At 49.9% G+C, this 19,398-nt stretch overlaps 1 protein-coding gene across 2 annotated transcripts in view; it reads left to right on the forward strand.

The window, feature by feature from the left end:
- The window catches only part of Sdk2 (sidekick cell adhesion molecule 2), a 266,943-nt gene extending 251,797 nt beyond the window's left edge, over positions 1-15,146 (forward strand). For both annotated transcript variants that reach the window (XM_074045223.1, XM_074045222.1), the window contains 2 exons: positions 23-149; positions 10,748-15,146. In XM_074045223.1, the coding sequence (XP_073901324.1) occupies positions 23-149; positions 10,748-11,101 (481 nt within the window). In that variant the 3' untranslated portion in view covers positions 11,102-15,146. The remainder of the gene's footprint in view (positions 1-22; positions 150-10,747) is intronic.
- The last annotated feature ends 4,252 nt before the right edge of the window (positions 15,147-19,398 follow it).

A 19,398-nucleotide genomic window follows, 5' to 3' on the forward strand; every position in this document is an offset into this window, starting at 1 on the left:
GCCTCTCTCCCACTGTCTCTAGGTCCCCTCCACGGCCCAGCCCAGGCAGCCTCCACTACTCAGATGAGGATGTGACCAAGTACAACGACCTCATCCCAGCAGAGAGCAGCAGTCTCACCGAGAAGCCCTCAGAAATCTCTGACTCCCAGGTGAGGGGCAGGAAGGCCAGGACAGGCAAGAACACAGCACCCTAGAGCAGGGGGACAAAGGGAGGCAGTTCTGGAGACCAGGCCTGGGTGGACGCCCATCACAAGGACTTCCTTTCCTTCCTTCTTCCCTCTCTCCCTCCTTCCTTCTGTCTCTTCCTTCCTTCTTCCTTCTTCCCTCCCTCCCTTCCTTCCTTCCTTCTTTCTTTCCTTCCTTCCTTCACTCTTTCCTCTTCCTGGGGCCATAGAGTTAAGGGTACCCAAGAAACTGCCCAGAAGTCAGTTATGGGCCAGCTGCCATTCCCAAGTCTCAGAGTTTTCCCCTAAGACTAAAGGGATTTTATCACATGAGCTCCACTACCACCAGTGCATGGTTCCCTAGACTTGATAGAGCCACACAGCCCCACTCCCCAACCCCCGAGTTCTCTAGCTCCAGTTCACACAGATCTCCAGAACTGCACAGTCCGGCCCCTCAGGGATCAAAGGAGGTCCAGACATGGTGGCTCAGAGGTCCTGGAGACGGGATCAGTGTAGACCAGGGAGGCGTTAAGCTTTGGAGTTGGGTCCGGAGTTTGGCTCCACTGTCTCTAAGCTGGAATGTCCTGGATGTACTAGGTAACCTCTCGGAACCTCAGTTTCTCCACCTGCAGAGCAGGCAGGGTGGTAGTAGGCTCTGCCATGGGGCTGTGGGGGGGAGTAGCTGATATGAGGCACAGAATAACCCAGGGCTGGGCCCACAGCAAACATTCCACAAGTGACAGATTTTATGTTGAGGGAACAGTGCCCTGGAACACAGAGCTTTAAAGCGGCCATTAGGTGGGTCAGGCGGGGACACTGCCAGACTGTGGGGGAAGTACTGAGTACATTCCAAAAACACAATGAACAGCCTCCCACTCCAGCCCGCTCTATCTGGACCAAACCTCATGGTTGTGGCGGTTGTGGACGAAGGAGCCTCCAAAGGCCATTGTGTCACATGCCCTGGGCCTTTCTGCCTGGTCCTGGGAGAGGGCAAGGAGGGAACAGGGCTATTGGTGGTAAGAGTGCCAGGAGGCCTGGGACCTTGTAGTGGGCTGAGGGCCTTTTACTTGTGGCTGTTTTGTTCACCTCCACCCAGGGTTACTGCTTAGCTTGGCAGAGCCAGGAACCCCATTCAACTCCCAGCTCAAAGCTGACAGGGACAGAGACTCCAACTTAGCCTAGGGACCTGACGGAGGGACAAAGCTTCTCTAATATCTGTGATTCAGGTTAGGGTATCTTTTATTGTGCATTTAAATGGATGGCCACATACATTTTGGGGACTTACAAGGATGGTCTATGGAGGCCTGGGTCCTTCCCCAAATGTATTTGTCACTGTTCCTGCATGAATTTGGAGGGGACTCCCAGAGACACAGAGCAGTCTCAGGGCCATGAGGCCATCCAATGTCCTCCCAGCCTTAAAGACAGAATCCCTGTGCTTTAAGCAACTTCAGAAGTTGCTCCCCCATCCCACCCCGCCCTGGGCATCTGGCCTGGGAGAACAGCTCCTCTGCTTGGCTCTTGGTCTGAGTTGTTCTGAACAAATCCATCAGTTGCACTGTCTCCATAGCAACTTGGAAACAATCTTCCTGGAGCACTATCCTGGGGAGGAGGGGAAGACCCAGGCTCCAAAAGGCAATTGTCACAGCAACGCCTACGCTCCTTTTAGGGCTAGTTGACCTGGTCCAGGTTCTGGAGACCTGCCATAGAGTTGGGAATGGCTGGTTTGTGGGGCTCAGTTGAGGTGGGGTGGGTTTATTTGCTCTGAAAGCTGATTTCATGAAGGCGGGAGCATGTGACAGCTCTGATTGTTGTTGTATGCCTGGGGTCCCTGGGACCTGGGCACTCTAAATGATCATTAAAGGAGTGAATGGTCATTAAGGTGCTTAGTAGAAACACACTCAAGACAGAGGGACAAAGAGTCTTGGGTTTTTTAAATTCCATTTTATTTTATTTTTGTTGCTGCTGTTTTGCAGTTCTGGGGTTGGAACTCAGGGCCTTGATCTTGCTAGGCAGGTGCTTTGCTACTTGAGCGACACTCCCAGCCCCTCCCCACTTTTTTTGGCTATAGTTATTTTTCAGATAGGGTCTCATGTTTATGCCCAGGCAAGCCTGAACCATGATTCTCCTATTTATGCTTCACACGACAGCTGGGGTGACGGGCATGTGCCACCATGCCCAGCTTTTATTGGTTGAGATGGGGGTCTTGTGAACTTTTTGCCTGAGGTTGGCCTCAAATTTTGATCCTCCCAATCTCTGCCTCTCAGGTGGCTAGGAGTATAGGCACAAGCTACCATGCCCAGGTGTTGTTGTATTTAAGATGACAGGGTCTTACTCTGTGCCTCAAGCTGACCTCAAACTCCCAGGTTCAAGTCGTCCTCATGCCTCAGCCTCCCAAGTAGCTAGAGCTACAGATGTGCTCCACCATACCTGGCAAAACAAAATTTTGTGGTTATAAAGTTGTGTTTGTTTTGTTTTTTTTAATTTTGAACAATACCCAAACTCACACATTCAAAGTGTAGCTCCTTCAAAGTCACACTGATGACTGTACCCCATGCCCTGAGGACTGTGCTCACCCAGTTATGGTGACAACCCTCAGAGACAGGCATTAGTACCATCTTTTTGTTCAGATGAGGAAACTGAGGCTCAGAGAGGTCACATGAGTTGGCAACCTGAGATTCTAACTTCCAAGGTCCAGACCAGCTGCTGTGCCATACCAGGGATCCTGACTACAGAGTCAGGCTTGGTCCCCGGTTCTGCCCTGTCCCAAAGCCCAGATATGGGCCAGTAGGGTTACCTCACTGCAGAACTTTCTAGGGAAGCCTCAGATCCTGCTGATCAAACACTCCCCTCCCTTCCTCCAGCTTAATATATCTGGCAAATAACTGGAGATTTTCTAAAAAAGAAAGGAAGTAGTGACAGTGTGGCTCAAGTGGTAGAGTGCCTGCCTAACAAGTGTGAAACCCCGGATTCAAAACCCAGTACTGCCAAAAAAAAAAAAAAAAACTTAAGAAAAAAAGAAATTCAAAGCCATCCTCAAAGAATCAAAACAGACATTCAGAGGATGTGCTCTGGGCACTAGTTATTCCCAAGAAAACCTCCCCACAGCTTTAAACAAAGCATGATATGGTGGGATGCTTGTCCCACTCCACAGGGGGCTGCTGTGGGGGAGACGCTCATTTGAAAGGTAGTACACAGCTGTAATTCGGTGCCTGGGCTCTGCCTCTTAGTGACCCTGCCTCTAGGAAGGGTCCTTGGTGGCCCTTCTCCCACACAAGGCAGTGCACGTGCACTGGGTGAGATGAAGTCAAGGCGGGTGGTATCTAGCTCCTAACCAGCTTGGGAAAAGCCCAGGGAGATTTTGGTCTGTTGGCTGTAGACTTGTTCTTGAAAATCAGACACTTGGCCTTAGGGCAATGGTAGGTAGTCCAAGTTCCAGGAGGTTGTTGCCAAAGCACTGGTATCCCAGCGATGGGAGAGCCCGGGAAGATGCTGAGGACATTCAGCATGGGATGGCATCTGTCACTGTCCCCTGCTGTACTTGCTGTATTCCGTTCCCATTGTTAGAATGTCCAACTGCTGGCATACCTAAGCCCTTAAAGTATTGCCAAGGGGGCCCCATGATTCTGCAGCTCCTACCAGGAAGAAAGGACCCTGATTCAGCTGCACTGCTTTCCTCTTTGGTTCCAGGCTTGACAGCCAATGGGACCTAGGTGTCTATGTCTTCCAGGGCAGGGGACAGGGATAGCTACAGCAGGTGTGCAGGGAGGGAGAGACATTGATTTTTCCTTAGTCCTTCCTCAACTTCCTTCCTTCCTTCCTTCCTTCCTTCCTTCCTTCCTTCCTTCCTTCCTTCCTTCCTTCCTTCCTTCCTTCCTTCCTCTGATGCTGGAAATTTGAATCCAGGGCCTTGCTCATGCTAGTCAAGCACTCTACCACTGAGCTCCACCCCAACCTCAACTCAGTACTCGAGGACACTCTGGCCATGGAGGTGGTTGACACATGGCCCAGGCTGGAGGGGACAGACCTGGAGACAGAGCAGCTGGCCCCCTCCATCACCCATAAGCACACCCTGGCAGAACTCACTGGATCACAAATCAGTGTCTGTATTGTGGCACATCCACCACTGTGACTGTCATTGGGGACAATGGCGATGCTGCTGCTGCCAGTTCTCCCCATGTCCCTGAGGATCCTCAGCTGCCCTGGCCCCTCAGTTTCAGTGGCTCTGGAGAATCATGGCCTATGTTTTTGAACCCACTCTCCTCCCCAGGCCCCTGAGTGTGCTGCTGGTTTATATTCTCAGTCAGATCATCCAAATGTTCCTAACACTGAAGGAAATCTGCCCAGCCTCCTTCCTGTGATAGGTTCGTAAACAAAAAGTCAATCTGACTTACAAACACACACACGTGGCAGGACGAGAGAAAAGCCGTAAGAAGGCTGTGGTGAAAGGTTCGAGAGGGAAGGGCTGGCTCTCCCTGCGGGAACAAAGAGGAGTTCAGGGCTTGCCTCAAGGGGTGCAGGAAAGGGGGTTTGGGCAGAGGGAAGACACACCCAAAGATGAGATTTACAGAACCCATGGCTTGTTTGATGCAGCTTCTAAAAATGCAGTGTGGCTGCATTCCAACTCCATTTTCAAAATAACAGCCCGAGTTTAGTAGAAAAAAAAATGTATATTTAGCACACAAATAGATCTGATAGGGAAAGAAATGGCAGACCCACGGCATGCGTCTTCTAATCTTGATACCTAGTTCTTGGCGAGCTCAGTCTGCCCCTCATTTTAATGGAATTAAAGGATATGAAAAAGCAAGTAGGAAAGAATCAGGACAAGTCCCCATTTTTCTGCACTATTTATCGAGGGTGTGCAGAGCTTACTAAGAGCCGAGAGAGCTCCAGGGATTATGGGTGATGTCACTACTTAGTCCTCAGAGCCCTCCAGGAGGCACTGGTGGCCGTCTGGCCATTTCCAGGTAAAGATGACGAGGAAGACAGGGAGCCCCCACCCCCTACAACAAGTTCAAGTCCACCCAGCCCTCTGTCGCATCTGCCCTACATACCTGGTATGTCCCTGCACAGGGTGGTCCCTGAGTGGCACTGAGGAAGAATAAACGCTGGCTTCTCCCTCCCTGGAACTCATTCATTCATTCATCATGCCTTCACTCATTCCTTGATGCACTTACTCAACACCTACCTATTCCATGCCACCAAATGTACCAGATACTGTTTATAAGCAGTGGCTCAAGTAGTAAGCAAAAAAGACTCCACTCAGGTATAGAAATAATCGTGTGTTTCATTTCTCACTAAAACATCTTGGAACCCCAGTGGCTAACTGCAGGAAGAAAGTTGTGCCCAGACAGACATCTTTCTGTTAGGAGTGATGAGGTGAAGCACTGTGAGGAGTCCTGGGAAATAGGCCATTGTCCCCAGGAAGCACAGGGAGGGCTGCCTGGAGGAGGAGGTGTTCATTTGATGTGAACAGTGCAGGGCCAGGCACAGGAGGAGGAATGCAGGTTTGTGTCAGGAGTGATGGTCGTTGTCCCCAGAGGGCCACCACCTGCTGACTGTCTCTGATCTTTTATCTGGGTTGCCTCTTGTCCATGGGGTTAGACCACCTGTCAAACAGGCTCAGCCCAGGCCCCATCTCCCTCTCTCCTTAGCCTGACCCACGGAGACCCTGGGAGCCCTGTGCTGAAGGACAGACATGCAGAGAGAGTCCGGGGAGCGGAGACCCTGGACATTCTCATTTAATGCCCAAGCACCCCGGCAAATGAGTGGAATGGTCCTCATCTAATATGGGGAAACTGAGGCACGGAGAAGTCAAGCAGTATGCCCCTGGCCACAGAGCTCAGGAAGGCAGGCAGCTGGGACTAAAGCCAGCTGGCTCTGAAGGCCACTGTCTGGCTGCCCAGCACAAGGGGACTGAAGCACAGGAGACTTTACTCAGCCCAACCCTACTCCAGGGACTGCCTTCAAGGCTCCTGTCCACATATATCCCGACAGCTCACAGGGTGGGCACAGTTGACACTGTGTCTGAGCTGATGTTTGTCAAGGGACATTTCCTGGGAGATTTCCAGCTGTTTTAGCCCAGGGAGTCCAGACCCCTGACAAAATTGTGCCTCAAGGAGACATTGTGAGGTCCTTCAAGGATGCCCAAGAGACACATAGCACCTTGTCCCCCAACCTCTAATCCCAGAGGTCACAGCCCCTGCACAGATGCCCACTGACCTGGGTTAGGACACCCAAGGGACAGGGACAGAGTGAAAGCATTGTGCACAGCACATGCAGGGACAGGGCAGAGCCTCTGGGACCGCAGTTGGGGGAGGGGGGCTCTAGCTTCCTGTCTCTGAAGGAGCTGCCCAAGGTGGTTTCCCTGTCTTTTGCGGCAGCACGTTCCTGAGAGCTCCAACAGGACAAAGGCCCCCCCAGCCTGGCCCCAGTCTCAACCCTGTCCTCCAAGCCTCCCCACCCCCTTACCGGCTGAGTGCTACAGGAGATGAACAAAAAGCCAAAGGGGCTTGGCTTTGTTCCCCCTTTTTTTTGTTCCAGTCTTTTTTCTGGGTCCTCCCTCCTACCTGCCCCTCCCCACTCCAGCTCCCCAGACTCCAGAATTGCTGATTGAGTGGCTTTGAGGAGCCGTTAAGAGGCCAGGGAACTGAAGCAGTCGCCTGATGGCCTGGCAGGACAGCCCCTGAAAGCCCCCTTTGTGCTGAGCCCGCTCCTGGGAAGCTGCATTCAATTACGGAGGGCCCGCAGAGTTGAGAGCTGCAATAGGAGCTCCTGGTTTCCCCTCGCTCTCTTTCTTCTCACCCCACCCCCACCCCGAAAAGAAACAGATGTTCACAGAGATGGCGGCAGGAACAGCCGCTTGGCTGAGGCGAAGACCCCCTCCTGGGCCTTGGAGAGGTGGGGGAGGGGGCAAACCAGATACTCGGCCTTACCTCCCTCCTCTTGCTTCCTGCCCAGGTCAGGACTGCTGTCCCACAGAGGGGCTGGCACCCAGTAGGTACTCAACAGACTGCAGCCACTGGGTCGAGGCAATTTGGATGACTGGGCCTCAGGACCTGGGCCCCCAGGAGACCCAAAGAGGCCCCACCCTGCCCCCAAACCAGACACACCCCACTCTTGGTGGGGGAAAGCTGGGGGGAAAGAGCTGGACTTTCTCCCCCTTTTTAGAGACCTGGGCACTGAGTCATCCTCCTGCTCCCTGGCCCCTTCTGATTCCTCCCCAGGGTGGCTTCAAAGCCTCTCACTGCAGTTCTGTCCTCCCACTTTCTCCCTAATAATACCTGTTCTCTCCTGTGCTGGTTCATTTCATCTGTGACAAGTAAGGACTTACCCATTGTACAGACCAGGACAGAGGCTGAATACAAGAGTGATAGGTCCAAACTCACCCCACTGGCAAGGGCCTTGCCACCATCTCCTCCCACACCAGAGACTCATTCACTGTAGGGCCTGAAGCTAGCTGAAGTTCTAGAACCTCTGTAGCTGCTGGCTGGTTAGCTGGCAGAGAGTCCTAACTTCTAAGGAAGCCTGTAGTCCTCACACGCTCCTGCCTTATGGCCTTCTGCGGGCTGGCCTCGGCCATATGGAGCCTCCTACGTACATGTGTCTTTGTCCTGGGTCTGGGTGGGCAGCTGGGCAGCAAATAAAGGAGCTTGTACTGTGCTGCCTTGAGTTGTAGGGCTTTCCATTGTGGGCGCTGCCCTCCTAGGGGAGGTGTCCCCCCCCCAACACCCCCTGCTGATAAGGAGAGAAGCTGGAGCCACAGAGGGCTGAGGAGAGAAAAGGAAGGGCCAGCGATCATAAAATAGCAGATGAACTGGGGTGTATTTAATCCGGACTGGGAGGTCGGCAGGGGGCTATCATTCCCATCTTATAGCCTACACACAGTAACTCAGGAGTTAAGTGCGTGCACTTGCTTTGGAAAATCAAGACTGCAAATTCAGAAGTCCAACTAGACCAGTGCCTTGAGCAAAGCTCTCACCCTTTCTGCACTTGGGTTCTCATCAGCACTTACCCAGCATCAGCACTCACCCAGCATCAGTACCCAGGCAGTGTCAGAACCCATCGCACATCAGCACTCATGCAGCATTAATATTCACACAGTATCAGTACCCACCCAGCATTGGCACTCACCTGGCGTCAGTACACAGACAGTGTCAGTACTTATGCAGTGTTAGTACTCACACAGTGTCAGTACCCACGCAGCACGAGTGCTCACATAGCAATAGTAACTACAGCACTGAGGTGTGAAAAACAACTACAGAAATGTAGGTCAGAGGGTTTGTACCATCCTTCAGAGCACCTGCCCAGTAATGGCATCACTATAGTTCTATACACTAAAGCCATATCTCTTGAGAGTCAAGATGTCACAAAGGACTTTGAGGGCCTGAGAACAAACTGTGCATTCCATTTTCCATGGCTCAGACCCTGGGATAAGGTCCCTGCTGCAGCTTCTCTACCTGTAAAGCAGGACACATGAGATTATCTCAAACTCATTTGTGTTGGGCTAGCTGTCTTCCCGGGGCGCCCCCCCACCCCAAGCCCAAACATGTGTTGCTTAAGTAAACAATAGCTGCCTCAGCCAGGGGCACTGGTGCTCAGGGGCAAGGAGGCAGGAGTGATAGCTGGGCAGGGGAGAGGAAGCCCAGGTGGGGGCCTCTGAGCTGCATTTCCTTGGGTGTACTATTCACCAACATCAGAGCTTGTAGTTTCAGAGTTCCCATCTGTTGTCTTATCTGTTCTCAAAACAATGCAGGGAGCTTGGTGTAGGGGAGAGTGGCATGATATTTTAAGTTTCATAATTCAGATTTTATTTTGCAACCAGATTGACTCTTGTCTTTTGCAGATGAAGGCAGCATGGGCCTGAGACAGCAGAATATCATAAAATGTTTAAGAATAATTTAATATTTTACATTTCCAAAAAAAAGTTTCAGAGTCATAAAAATTCAGAGCTTTTTGTTGACATTTTCCATGCTTTTATTTTGGATCAAACATGGGTAGGCACCTGTACTTTTCACTGCCTCAAGCCTACCAAGGTCTTGATCTGGCCCGTGCTGTGTCCTCTGTCACAGAGTAAATCAGGCTGGACCCAGTTGGTATGCATAGTCCTAAATCAGAGAAGGCAGAAACAAGGGGTCACGTATTGTGTAGTTCCATTTATGTCAAGAATTTAGAACAGGTAAATCCCTAAAGAGAGAAAACAGGTTTGTGGCTGAGCGGGGAGGGGACATGGAGAGAGACTTCTTAATAGGTCCAGGGTTGCACTTTTGGGGTGATGAAAATATTTGGAGCTAGAGAGAAGTGATGGTGACCAGGCACTGATGGCTGATGTCTATAATCCTAGCTACTCTGGAGGCAGAGTTCAGGAGGACTGTGGTTCAAAGCCAGCCTGGACAAACAGTTCTCAAGATCAGTTCTCAAGATCGTATCTCAAAAATACCCATCACAAAAAAGGGCTGGTGAAGTGGCTCAAATGGTACGAGAGCCTGCCTAGCAAGCCTGAGACCCTGAGTTCAAGCCCCAGTGCTGCAAAAAAAAAAAGAAAAGTAAAGAAGTGATGGTTGGACAACATGGTAAACACACCACATGCCACCAAATCATGTACTTTAAAATGATTGACTTTGTGAGATGGAAAAAGGTTAGACACTGGGTATTCCATTTCTACCAAATACAGTGGTCCCCATAGTTTCACTTTCTGTGTTTTATTTTTTGTTTTTTTGGTGGGACTGGAGTTTGACTCAGGACTTCGCTCTTGCAAAGCAGGCACTCTACTGCTTGAACCACACCTCCGGTCCATTTTGGTCTGGTTATTTTGGAGAGGGGGTCTTGCAAACTATTTTCCCCCATGGCCTTAAGCCATGATCCTCCCTATCTCAGCCTCCCAAGTAGCTAGGATTACAGACATGAGCCACCCAACACCTAGCTACTTTCTGTGGTTTCAGTTAACCCTGGTTAACGATGGCCTAAAAATATTAAGTGGACAATTCCAGGAGTAAACAGAGACCACATTCACATAACTTTGATGACAGTCTGTTATAATTGTTCTATTTTGTTATTATTCTTCCTGATCTCTTGCTGTACCTATGTTACAAACTATGCTTTATCATAGAGCTGAGTATGGTGGCCACACCTGTGACCCCAACACTCAGGAGGCTGAGGTAAGAGGATCGGGAGTTTGAGGCCAGCCTGGGTTACATAGCAAGATCCTATCTCTAAAAGAAAAAAGTTATCCCAATATGGGGGAACCATAGTACCTTTGGGGGTTCAGTTCTACCTGAGACTCCAGGCATCTATGGAGGCCTTGTACCATATCCCCAATAGATAAAGGGGGTGCAGACTGTGTCTACCAGCTCCATGGCAGCGCTGTGTAGACATTTCTTATGCAGGCTGTGCTCAGAAGGAAGCCAGAAGTGGGCACTAAAGACCCTTTTGCCTACTTGGTGGCGAGGTTGCTGAGCTGCTCACCATCCAAGGTTTGAAAGAGGAAGAACAGAGATTGGAGCCAGAGAGTTCCATGCCTTCCAACCCTGACCACACTGACCTGACCCCACAAGGCCTCTGACATCCTGGATTCTCTGTCTTCCCAGGGAAGTGACAGCGAGTATGAGGTCGATCCGAACCCCCAGAAGGCCCACTCCTTTGTCAACCATTACATCAGCGACCCCACATATTACAACTCCTGGAGGCGCCAGCAGAAGGGGATCTCGAGAGCCCAGGCCTACAGCTACACAGAGAGCGACTCTGGTGAGCCAGACCACGTCACTGTCGCCAACAGCAACAGTGCCCAGCAGGGCAGCCTCTTCCGGCCGAAGGCCAGCCGGACTCCAACACCCCAAAACCCCCCGAACCCTCCCAGTCAGCAGAGCACCCTTTACCGTCCTCCCAGCAGCCTCGCCCCTGGTCCCCGGGCTCCTATAGCAGGATTTTCATCATTTGTTTGATGTCAGAAGAAGAAAAAGAAAGAAAACAACACCAAAATCCTCCTTCACCACTCTCCGCCACGCCTGCCAGAAAACAAAAACACCAAGAAACCAAGTCAACTTTTCATCTCCCGTTTATTCTCCAATGATTCCAGAGCCAGCAGAGCCAGTGTGGAGAAGGAGGGGAAGACTACCACAGGAGGATGTGTGTGGTGGCCTCCAAGTGGTTGGCTTTGAGACTGTGGTGTCCACTGCTCCCTGGAGAGTTGCACAGGGCTGGAGATGTGGCTCTGTGGCTCTCACTGCTCCAGAGGACACAGGGGGTGGGAATCCTGGTAAATACAAAGAGGACAAAGGGCCTGAGGGCTGTAAGGCAGGTGTGGCTGAGGAATTTAGAAGTTTCTAGACAGCTAGCCAGCTGCCCCTTCAGATTTATGCTGCACCCCAGGGTGCAGTGCCTGCTGTTCCTCTGCAAAAAGGATGGGTCTCCCCAGAGGAAAAACCCACCTTCCCTCTGCACCTCCCCACACAGGTGTCCCATGACCTCTCCACCTGGCTGCCCTGTCCATCAGCCTCCATCCTTCACCTGCCTCACTCAGCTTCTCTACCAAGCATTTGGTTTATTTTTAAAAAAGGGTGGGGGGGGGGACAAAGGATGAAAATCTGCTTCTCAACTTCCTTGTTCCTGCATATATTTCTTTTAATTGGGAATCCAAGGATGAGGGCCCCACGGTGGGGGGAGACGCCCTACATAGTCAAACACTGAGCCTGTGCTTGAATCCACTTATCCTGAGGGCAAAGGAGGGGTGAGGTCTGAGGCACAGAGGTACAAGGGGCTGGCTGGGCACTGGGACACTGGGGGATATTTGTAGGGCATTGCAGGAGGTCAGGAATGTACGAATGACTGTTCTGATTCAAGTCGAGGCACCTCCTGCCCCACACTTAAACAAGGAGGAAAAAAATGGGACAACAAAACAAAGCTATTCAGCTTGCCTAGGTTGAAGGAGAGGGTCGCTGTCTAGGCAGACACACTTCTCCCCCCAGATAGAGAACACACATGTGCACACTTGCACACATCCCCTTTATACCTGCAAAGAAAAAGGTCTAAGAAGCCTGTCCAGTACAATCCTTCTGAGGTCTCCTCACCCAACAGGACGCTAGCTTTCAGATCTGTGTCCCTCTCCTCTCCACCCAGTCTCCTAAGCACAGTGCACAGGAACCCAAGGGCCAGCCGAGTCCCTGGTCCAGAGGCTGGAGCAGTCACAATTGGCACAGTGTGCCCAGCACCCAGTTTACAGAGTGAGAGGTCACCCCAATCCCCAGTAATGTTTTCCTGGCTGGGCTCAGCCTGGCCAGAGCTGGGAGCAAGGAGGGGCCGGTAAGGAAGTGCAGTCTTAAGATACACAGTCAGCCCAGCCAGGAGAGGCCAGTCAGATGGGATCGAGAGACAAGAATAGCTAACAGGAGGGAAAGCTTTTGCACACACACAGTCTGTTCCAAGGAATGTTCTTTTAAAAGCCGCTTCTGGGGGCCTGATCTTCCCGTCAGCTTGGGGCTTCCAGTGCAAGGGTTTACGGAGGAGTCTTTCTGTAGATTTCCTGGGTTGTTTGAGGTCTCTCAGGAACCCCAACCAGTCCTGTGAAGCTGGCCCACAGTCTATCCCACTGCTGGGGATGGGTGGCTGCCTGTGTCAGAGAAGCCAGCCCCACAAGGGTACATCCAAGTCAGCAAAGGCTCCTTCGTGGCACAGGGCTTGCTGGCAGTGCCCTCTGCGTGTGTCTTACTGGCCCTGTCCAGCAGACGCTGATGCCTGATTTTAGTGAGTGAGTAGAAGTGTTGAGGGGGGATTCATATGGGGGACTGGGGAGACAAGCCAAGGGAAGAAAGAGCCTGTACCCCTCCCTGCCAGCCCCAAATTACTCACTGTGCTAATGGCCACTGAAGAGGGAAGTCAGGATCAGGGGCCCCAGGAGAGGGCACACTCAGAGCATGTGGGCTCCTCCCCAAGCACCTGTCCCCTGGGAAATGTGTATGGGGAACTGTTGGTGAGCAGACAGGTGACCCAGCTGTGCACAAGCGGCCTTCTCCATAGAGGATCTTGGCCAGAAAGCCCAGCCATTTTCCCCAAAGGAGACTGAAGTGCTGAGCCTTCACTCCTCCAGGGAGTCAGGTGCCCAGGGCTGCCTCGGACTTGTCCAGAGGCTGAGTCCAGTCAGCTGGACCCAGCCCTCCACGGCAGCTGGCATCCCTGCAGAGGCCACTGTGGTCATACTGTCCTTACACTTTCTTTCTTCCCGCTTTTTTTTTTTTTTTTTTTATGTTTTAAACAACTTCATGCTTTTTTCTGTCTGCTGAGGGTTTAACCATTCAAGGAATTTCCCAGTTTGCATTAGGGAATTACTTTAGTTCAGCCCAGTGAGGGAGTTTTGGAGAGGAAGCAGGGGTAAGTAAAAAACGTGTGTGTGCGCGCGCGCGCGTGTGCGTGTGGATGTGTGTGTGTGTGTGTGTGTGTGTGTGTGTGTGTGTTGTGTGTGGTGTATTGCACATGAGGCCACTTTTCCTTTGCCTTTAATGAATTACGTGGTGCACTAAGTTGTCCCCTCCCTGCTCCCACCTGCTAGCACCATGTGTACACTCGGGATGGAGCCCGTGCACATCCGTGCTCATGTACACACATGCACAGATGTGCACAAAACACACACCCATGTGTGATAGCAAAGGAATTCTTGCAGGCCCCTTGGATGGCCCAAGCTGCCTTTCCCCCATAAGGCACAAGTGACCTGGGTAACTTGCACTTGAGGTACCCAAGAGGGTGAGGACACTGCAAAACACAACTCCTAGATGAACCCAGGGATCAGGCTGGGCCCAAGGTGATGGTCCCCCTCAGTCACCTGAGATGTCACCTCACTGCCCCAGCTGCACCTGGAGTTGCAGTGGGTCTCCAGCTGTGGAAGTCTAGGTTGGTTTAAGAAGACATCTCTCCCCATGTTTACATATCTACTGGGCAGTGGAGGCCCCTGGCACCTCCTCCCGGACACCTGGCCACATTAGGATGCGGTGGGCACTGCACACGGGTGATAGGGAGCCCTCCTGGCCTTTGATTCCTGAGCCAGTGACACCAGGGCCCTGCTGGTGTGACTCTGCCAGAAGCAGGTTCACAGTAGGACACACCTGGCTCCTTTGGTGTCGCCTTGCTGTGCCCTAAAGCAATCCGGAGGTGTATCCAGGAGCCCACTCTTGGCACCCCAGGGCCACTCTGCCCCTCCTGGCTATGCCTCCTCTGCACCCAGACTGCCAAGACAAACCAAATAGAGTCTCTGGGTTCCAGAAGCGCCTTTGTCCTAAGGCTCCAGGAGATTACAAACCCACATTGCCTCCCCTTCTCTTCCCCAACCCCCGCCCCCACTTGTGACACTGCCGTGAGTCAGAGGAAACTTGGGCACAGTGGAGCTGCCTCATCCAGGACATGTTTCTTGAGGCCTTCTGTCGCTGCCCACACCTCCCTGGGCAGAGCTTCTAAAGGTGCCAGAGCCTCACGATAGGCCACCCTGGGCAGGGGCTTCCTCACCTTCCCAGACAGCACAGCAAAGTGCTGCACTGGGTGAGGGGCCAGCGGACAGGAGAGGGGCTGGGGAGACCCTCTGAGCAACCATCACCAGCTCCTGAGTGCCTCTGTATGGTCCTGTCCAGGGACACCCACCCTGACCACCCTGAGCACAGGTGCCCCCTTGGGACCACTCCCTCTTCTCTGTTTCCATAAGAATAACCCAAAGCATTTAAATGTGGCACCTTTCTTTACCCATATAGACTCCAAAAAACAAAAATCAACATAAATCTTTATTTTTTTGATTTAAAAGATATAACGAAAAATTATGGGAAGAGTATTCATATGGCAGGTGTCTATCTGTAAGAAAAAATATATATCTATATGTCATATAGCTTGTTAGCAGGTTTATTTTTTAAAGGACAGGTAAGAAATTGATTTGAAATCTACACCGTGAGAAGTCCCATGTCCTGTCAAACTGTCAGTATTTTATAAATAAACTTTTGTTTTGGAGTTCTGAAGCAGCCTTCATTGTTTTTCTCCCTGGAAGGTGAAGGGGAACACCTGTCCCTGTAGCATGTTCAAGGAATCCATTCCCAGACACCCACTTTTAGGCAAGCGGTGTTTCAGCAGAGTTGCAGAGCGAACCTGGGTCCAACCCATCTGCTCTCGTAATCATAAGTGGGTGGATGGGGATGCCTTCCAATAAAATGTGCTGTTTTATTTATTTTACCTTTTTAGGATGAGAGCCTCTCAGATGCATGTGGTGGTGATTAATAATGGCAATAATAATGTTAGCAATAACTAACTCTTACATGTCGTTCTCCTTGTGACCTCACCGATCTAATCACTTCACCTTCAGTAACTCCCGAGATCCTCCTGGAGGCCACCAAGCACAGCAGTTGAAGCAGAGAACAATGAAGTGACTTGCCCTCAGGAAGTGCCAGAGCCAGCCTTGGTACTAACGTAGGCTAGCTCTGGAGATGTGCCCTGACTCTCAGATATTTTAAGGCAACTTCTTGCCCATTTTTATTTTTACATTTTAATTATATTATTGTTGTACTGGAGGCACAGTGTGACATTTACGAAAGTTCTTAAATATATCATATTCAAATTCATCCCCTCCATCTCCCCCCCCCTTTTTTTTTAAATTCCTATGAAGTCAGCATCTAGGTTCCAGTGACTTGGATGTCATGAGAAAAACCGTATGGTTGGGAGATCAAACCCCAAGGACCTACCCAAGTTTAAAATTAGGGTTTAATTTGCCAAATTTATGGGTACACCTATCTCCCATAAATTGTCGTATGGACTCAAGGGAAAGAGAATAAAGACAGAAATCATTTTATGATTGGGTTGGTGGTTTTGTTTTGTTTTGTTGGGACTGGGATTTAAACTCAGGGCGTCCCACACTTGCAGACCAGGTGCTCTACCACTTGAGCCACACCTCCAGTCCATTTTGCTCTGGTTATTTTGGAGATGAAGTCTCGAAAACTATTTGCTGGGTTGGCCTCAAACCATGATCCTCCTGATCTCAGCCTCCCAAGTAGCTAGGATTCCAGGTGTAAGCCACTGGCACCTGGCTGTTGGTTTGTGTTGGGGTATTGTTTTCTTGGTGGGCTTGATCAATATACAATTAAAGCATAGGAAAATGCATAAATATATCTTACTTTTATTGATTTTATTATTGTCATACTACAGGTACATTGTAACATTTACAAAAGTTCTTACAGTATATCATAGTTGAATTTACCCCCTCCGTCAATTTCCTTTATCCTCCTTCCCCTATTCCTAGAGTAGTTTCAACGGGTCTCATTTTTCCATTTACATACATGTGTACACAATATTTCCACCACATTCATCCACCTACACCCTTTCATTATTAAATATATCTTAAAATATATCTTAAGTACCTTATTTTCACTTAAAACACACAAATCTAAATTCATTCATTGACCACTCAGTTGATGTCAAGCCATGGAGTTATTCTCTTTTTTTTTGAGAATGAGCTCCAAGTATGAAGTTCTTTATTACTGTCTATTTTGCATAAATCACACTGACTTAGACTGCATTCCAGTTTCTTTCTGTTCTGTTTTTGAGACAAGGTCTCACTATATAGCCTAAGTTGCCCTCAAACTCTCTATCCTCCTTTCTCAGCTCCTGGGTGCTAGGATTGTAGACGTGCCACCACCAGGCCCAGTCTGTTTCTGTTTCCTTAAATTAGAGCAAGAACAGAGAAATTATGGGTGGCTAAAAGCAGAATCCAAATTGCATTGTCTTTTTGAGATTTTATAGTTCTTGTCCAGGATGGATCCAACACACTCTTATTTGTTATGGATTCTTTTGTTTTTGGTGGCACTGGGATTTGAACTCAGGGCTTCACACATGCTAGGCAGGGGCTCTACCACTTGAGCCACTCCACAGCACACTCTTATTTTTTACAGCATCCCTTGCCAAAGCAGTCAACATAATTTCCAGAGAGATAACTAGTCTCCTTTTCCACTCGTACTTTATCCACTTACATCATAGTTTATTAAATTATATAATTACTATAAAAAGTACAAATGGCATAAACAAATTTGAGAAGACTGTAAACACATGACTCAGTTTGGGAGCAGCAGAAGTATACAAGCATGAAAGAAAACAGGGAACTACCTTCAGTGTGCAAGGTACTACCTCCAGGTATAGTGTGCAGGGTACTGCCTTCACTATGCAGGGTACTGCTTTCAGAGCACAGGGTACTGCCTTCAGTATGCAAGGTGCTATCTTCAGCATGTGGGTACTCCCTCCTACATGCAAGGTACTCCCTCCAGCATGCAGGGTACTACCCTCAGCGTGCAGGGTACTGCCTTCAGTGTGCAGGGTACTGGAGCCCCAGCGTATTTCACAGAGGAAACCATCTGCTTGGTTGAGAGGAGGTCGGAAAGGAGAGCTTTGGTTTATATTACTGCACAAATCACATATTCTGTAGTTTACCACCAATTTTCAAGTTGATAAGAGGTTTTCAAGGGTAATCTGGACTACACATAATTTTTATCTTACACATAACTTAGAACCCCACCCCCACATTCGAAGTAACTCCAGGCCCCCTGTCTGAGGATGCTTGGTTAAAGGATAATAACAGGAGTCAGAAGAGGAGGCTGGTTTTAGAATGGTCCCTTGCAAATGGCGAGACTTAAAATGCCTCCTGTTTTCTCAGGGGAAATTCATGAGTCCTGACCCACCACCGCCAGTGAGATTGCTGGAAGACCAAAGGTAACAATGTGATTGAAAAAAGGGACTTTAAATGCTGGGTGTTCTGTGCCTGAAACCTCAGTAATGGGAGAAGGCTGAGGCAGGAGGACCTCGAGTTTGAGGCCAGCTTGGGCTACATAGCAAGACCCTGTCTCAAAAAAAAAAAAAAAGAGGGCTGGTGGGAGTGGCTCAAGTGGTAGAGTGCCTGCTTAGTAAGCACAAACCTCTGAGTTCAAACCCCAGTGCCGCAAAAAAAAAAAGCCAGGTACCAGCAGCTCACATCTGTAATCCTCGCTACTTGGGAGACAGAAATCAGGAGGATCATGGTTCAAAGCCAGCCTGGGCAAATAGTTTGGGAGATTCTATCTCAAAAATACCCAATCCAAAAAAGGACTGGCAGAGTGACTCAAATGGTAGACTGCCTGCCTACCAAATGCAAGGCCTTGAGTTCAAACACCAGTATCGCCATAAACAAAACAACAACAACAAAAAAAAAATAAGAGGAAGGGAAGAAGGGAGGGAGGAAGGGAGGGAAGAAGGACTTTGATCACCAGAAGGGTCAGTACAGACAAAAAGCATTTTTGTTTTGGACCTTGGAGAAGCCTCACAGAATTCCCGAATTCCAATCTTGCTCCTCCTTCATTTTCAAATTCCAAGCTGGCCTCGCCTAGCCATGGCAGTGGCCATGGATTTGAGCCATCCAGGTCTACAGAGCTCCAGCCAAATGCGCACTCTGTAGTCCCAGCTTCTCAGGAGGCTGAGGCAGGAGCATTGCTTGAGCTCAGGAGTTAGAGACCAGGCTGGGCAACATAAGGAGGACCTCATCTCAAAATGAAACAAAACAAAAAACAGCAAGGCCAAAGACAAATGCTATGGTAAATCTGCTTAAGAAGTGGGGAGAAGAGGGGGCAGGGACTCAAGTGGCTCAAGTGGTAGAGCACCTGCCTAACAAGCATGAGGCCTTGAGTTCAAACCCCAGTACTGCCAAAAAAAAAAAAAAAGAGGGGAGAGAAATGACCCAAACAATGTATGCACAAGTGAATAATAAAAAAAAAAAAAATAAAGGGAGAAACAGTGCTTTCAAAGGCAAGGAGCCTCAATGTGCGATGGCATACTAGTCTGCACTGTACATGGCACGTCCCTTCCCTGAGAGAAGGTCACCTCGCCTGGAAAAACTCAACAAGCTCTTTTAGAACTCAGTGGAGGTTCTCAAAGCTCCCAGACCTGCAAAATGGGAAAAGACTCTTTTGGTTAGTCAAAAGAGATTGGCAGACCTGGGTCCTCACTCATTCCAACTTCCATTTAAAATTAAGACCAACCGCCATCAGCCTCCACTACCCCATCTGTGGAGTGGGTGCAACTTCTACCTTCTCCAGTGTCTGATTCATGGAGCCAAGTATAGAAGAGTAACCTCTCAGACAGAGGGGACATCAAGAAGTGTTCTCCCCAGACTCTCATCTCTCTCTTTCCTGTATGAGACAAGGTAAGCCCCAAACCACCAGAGCTACACTTTTTCTCTCTTGACCTTGACGGCAAAGGACTT

The sequence above is a fragment of the Castor canadensis genome, chromosome 11 (assembly GCF_047511655.1).
Source record: "Castor canadensis chromosome 11, mCasCan1.hap1v2, whole genome shotgun sequence".
Taxonomy (NCBI): Eukaryota; Metazoa; Chordata; class Mammalia; order Rodentia; family Castoridae; genus Castor; species Castor canadensis.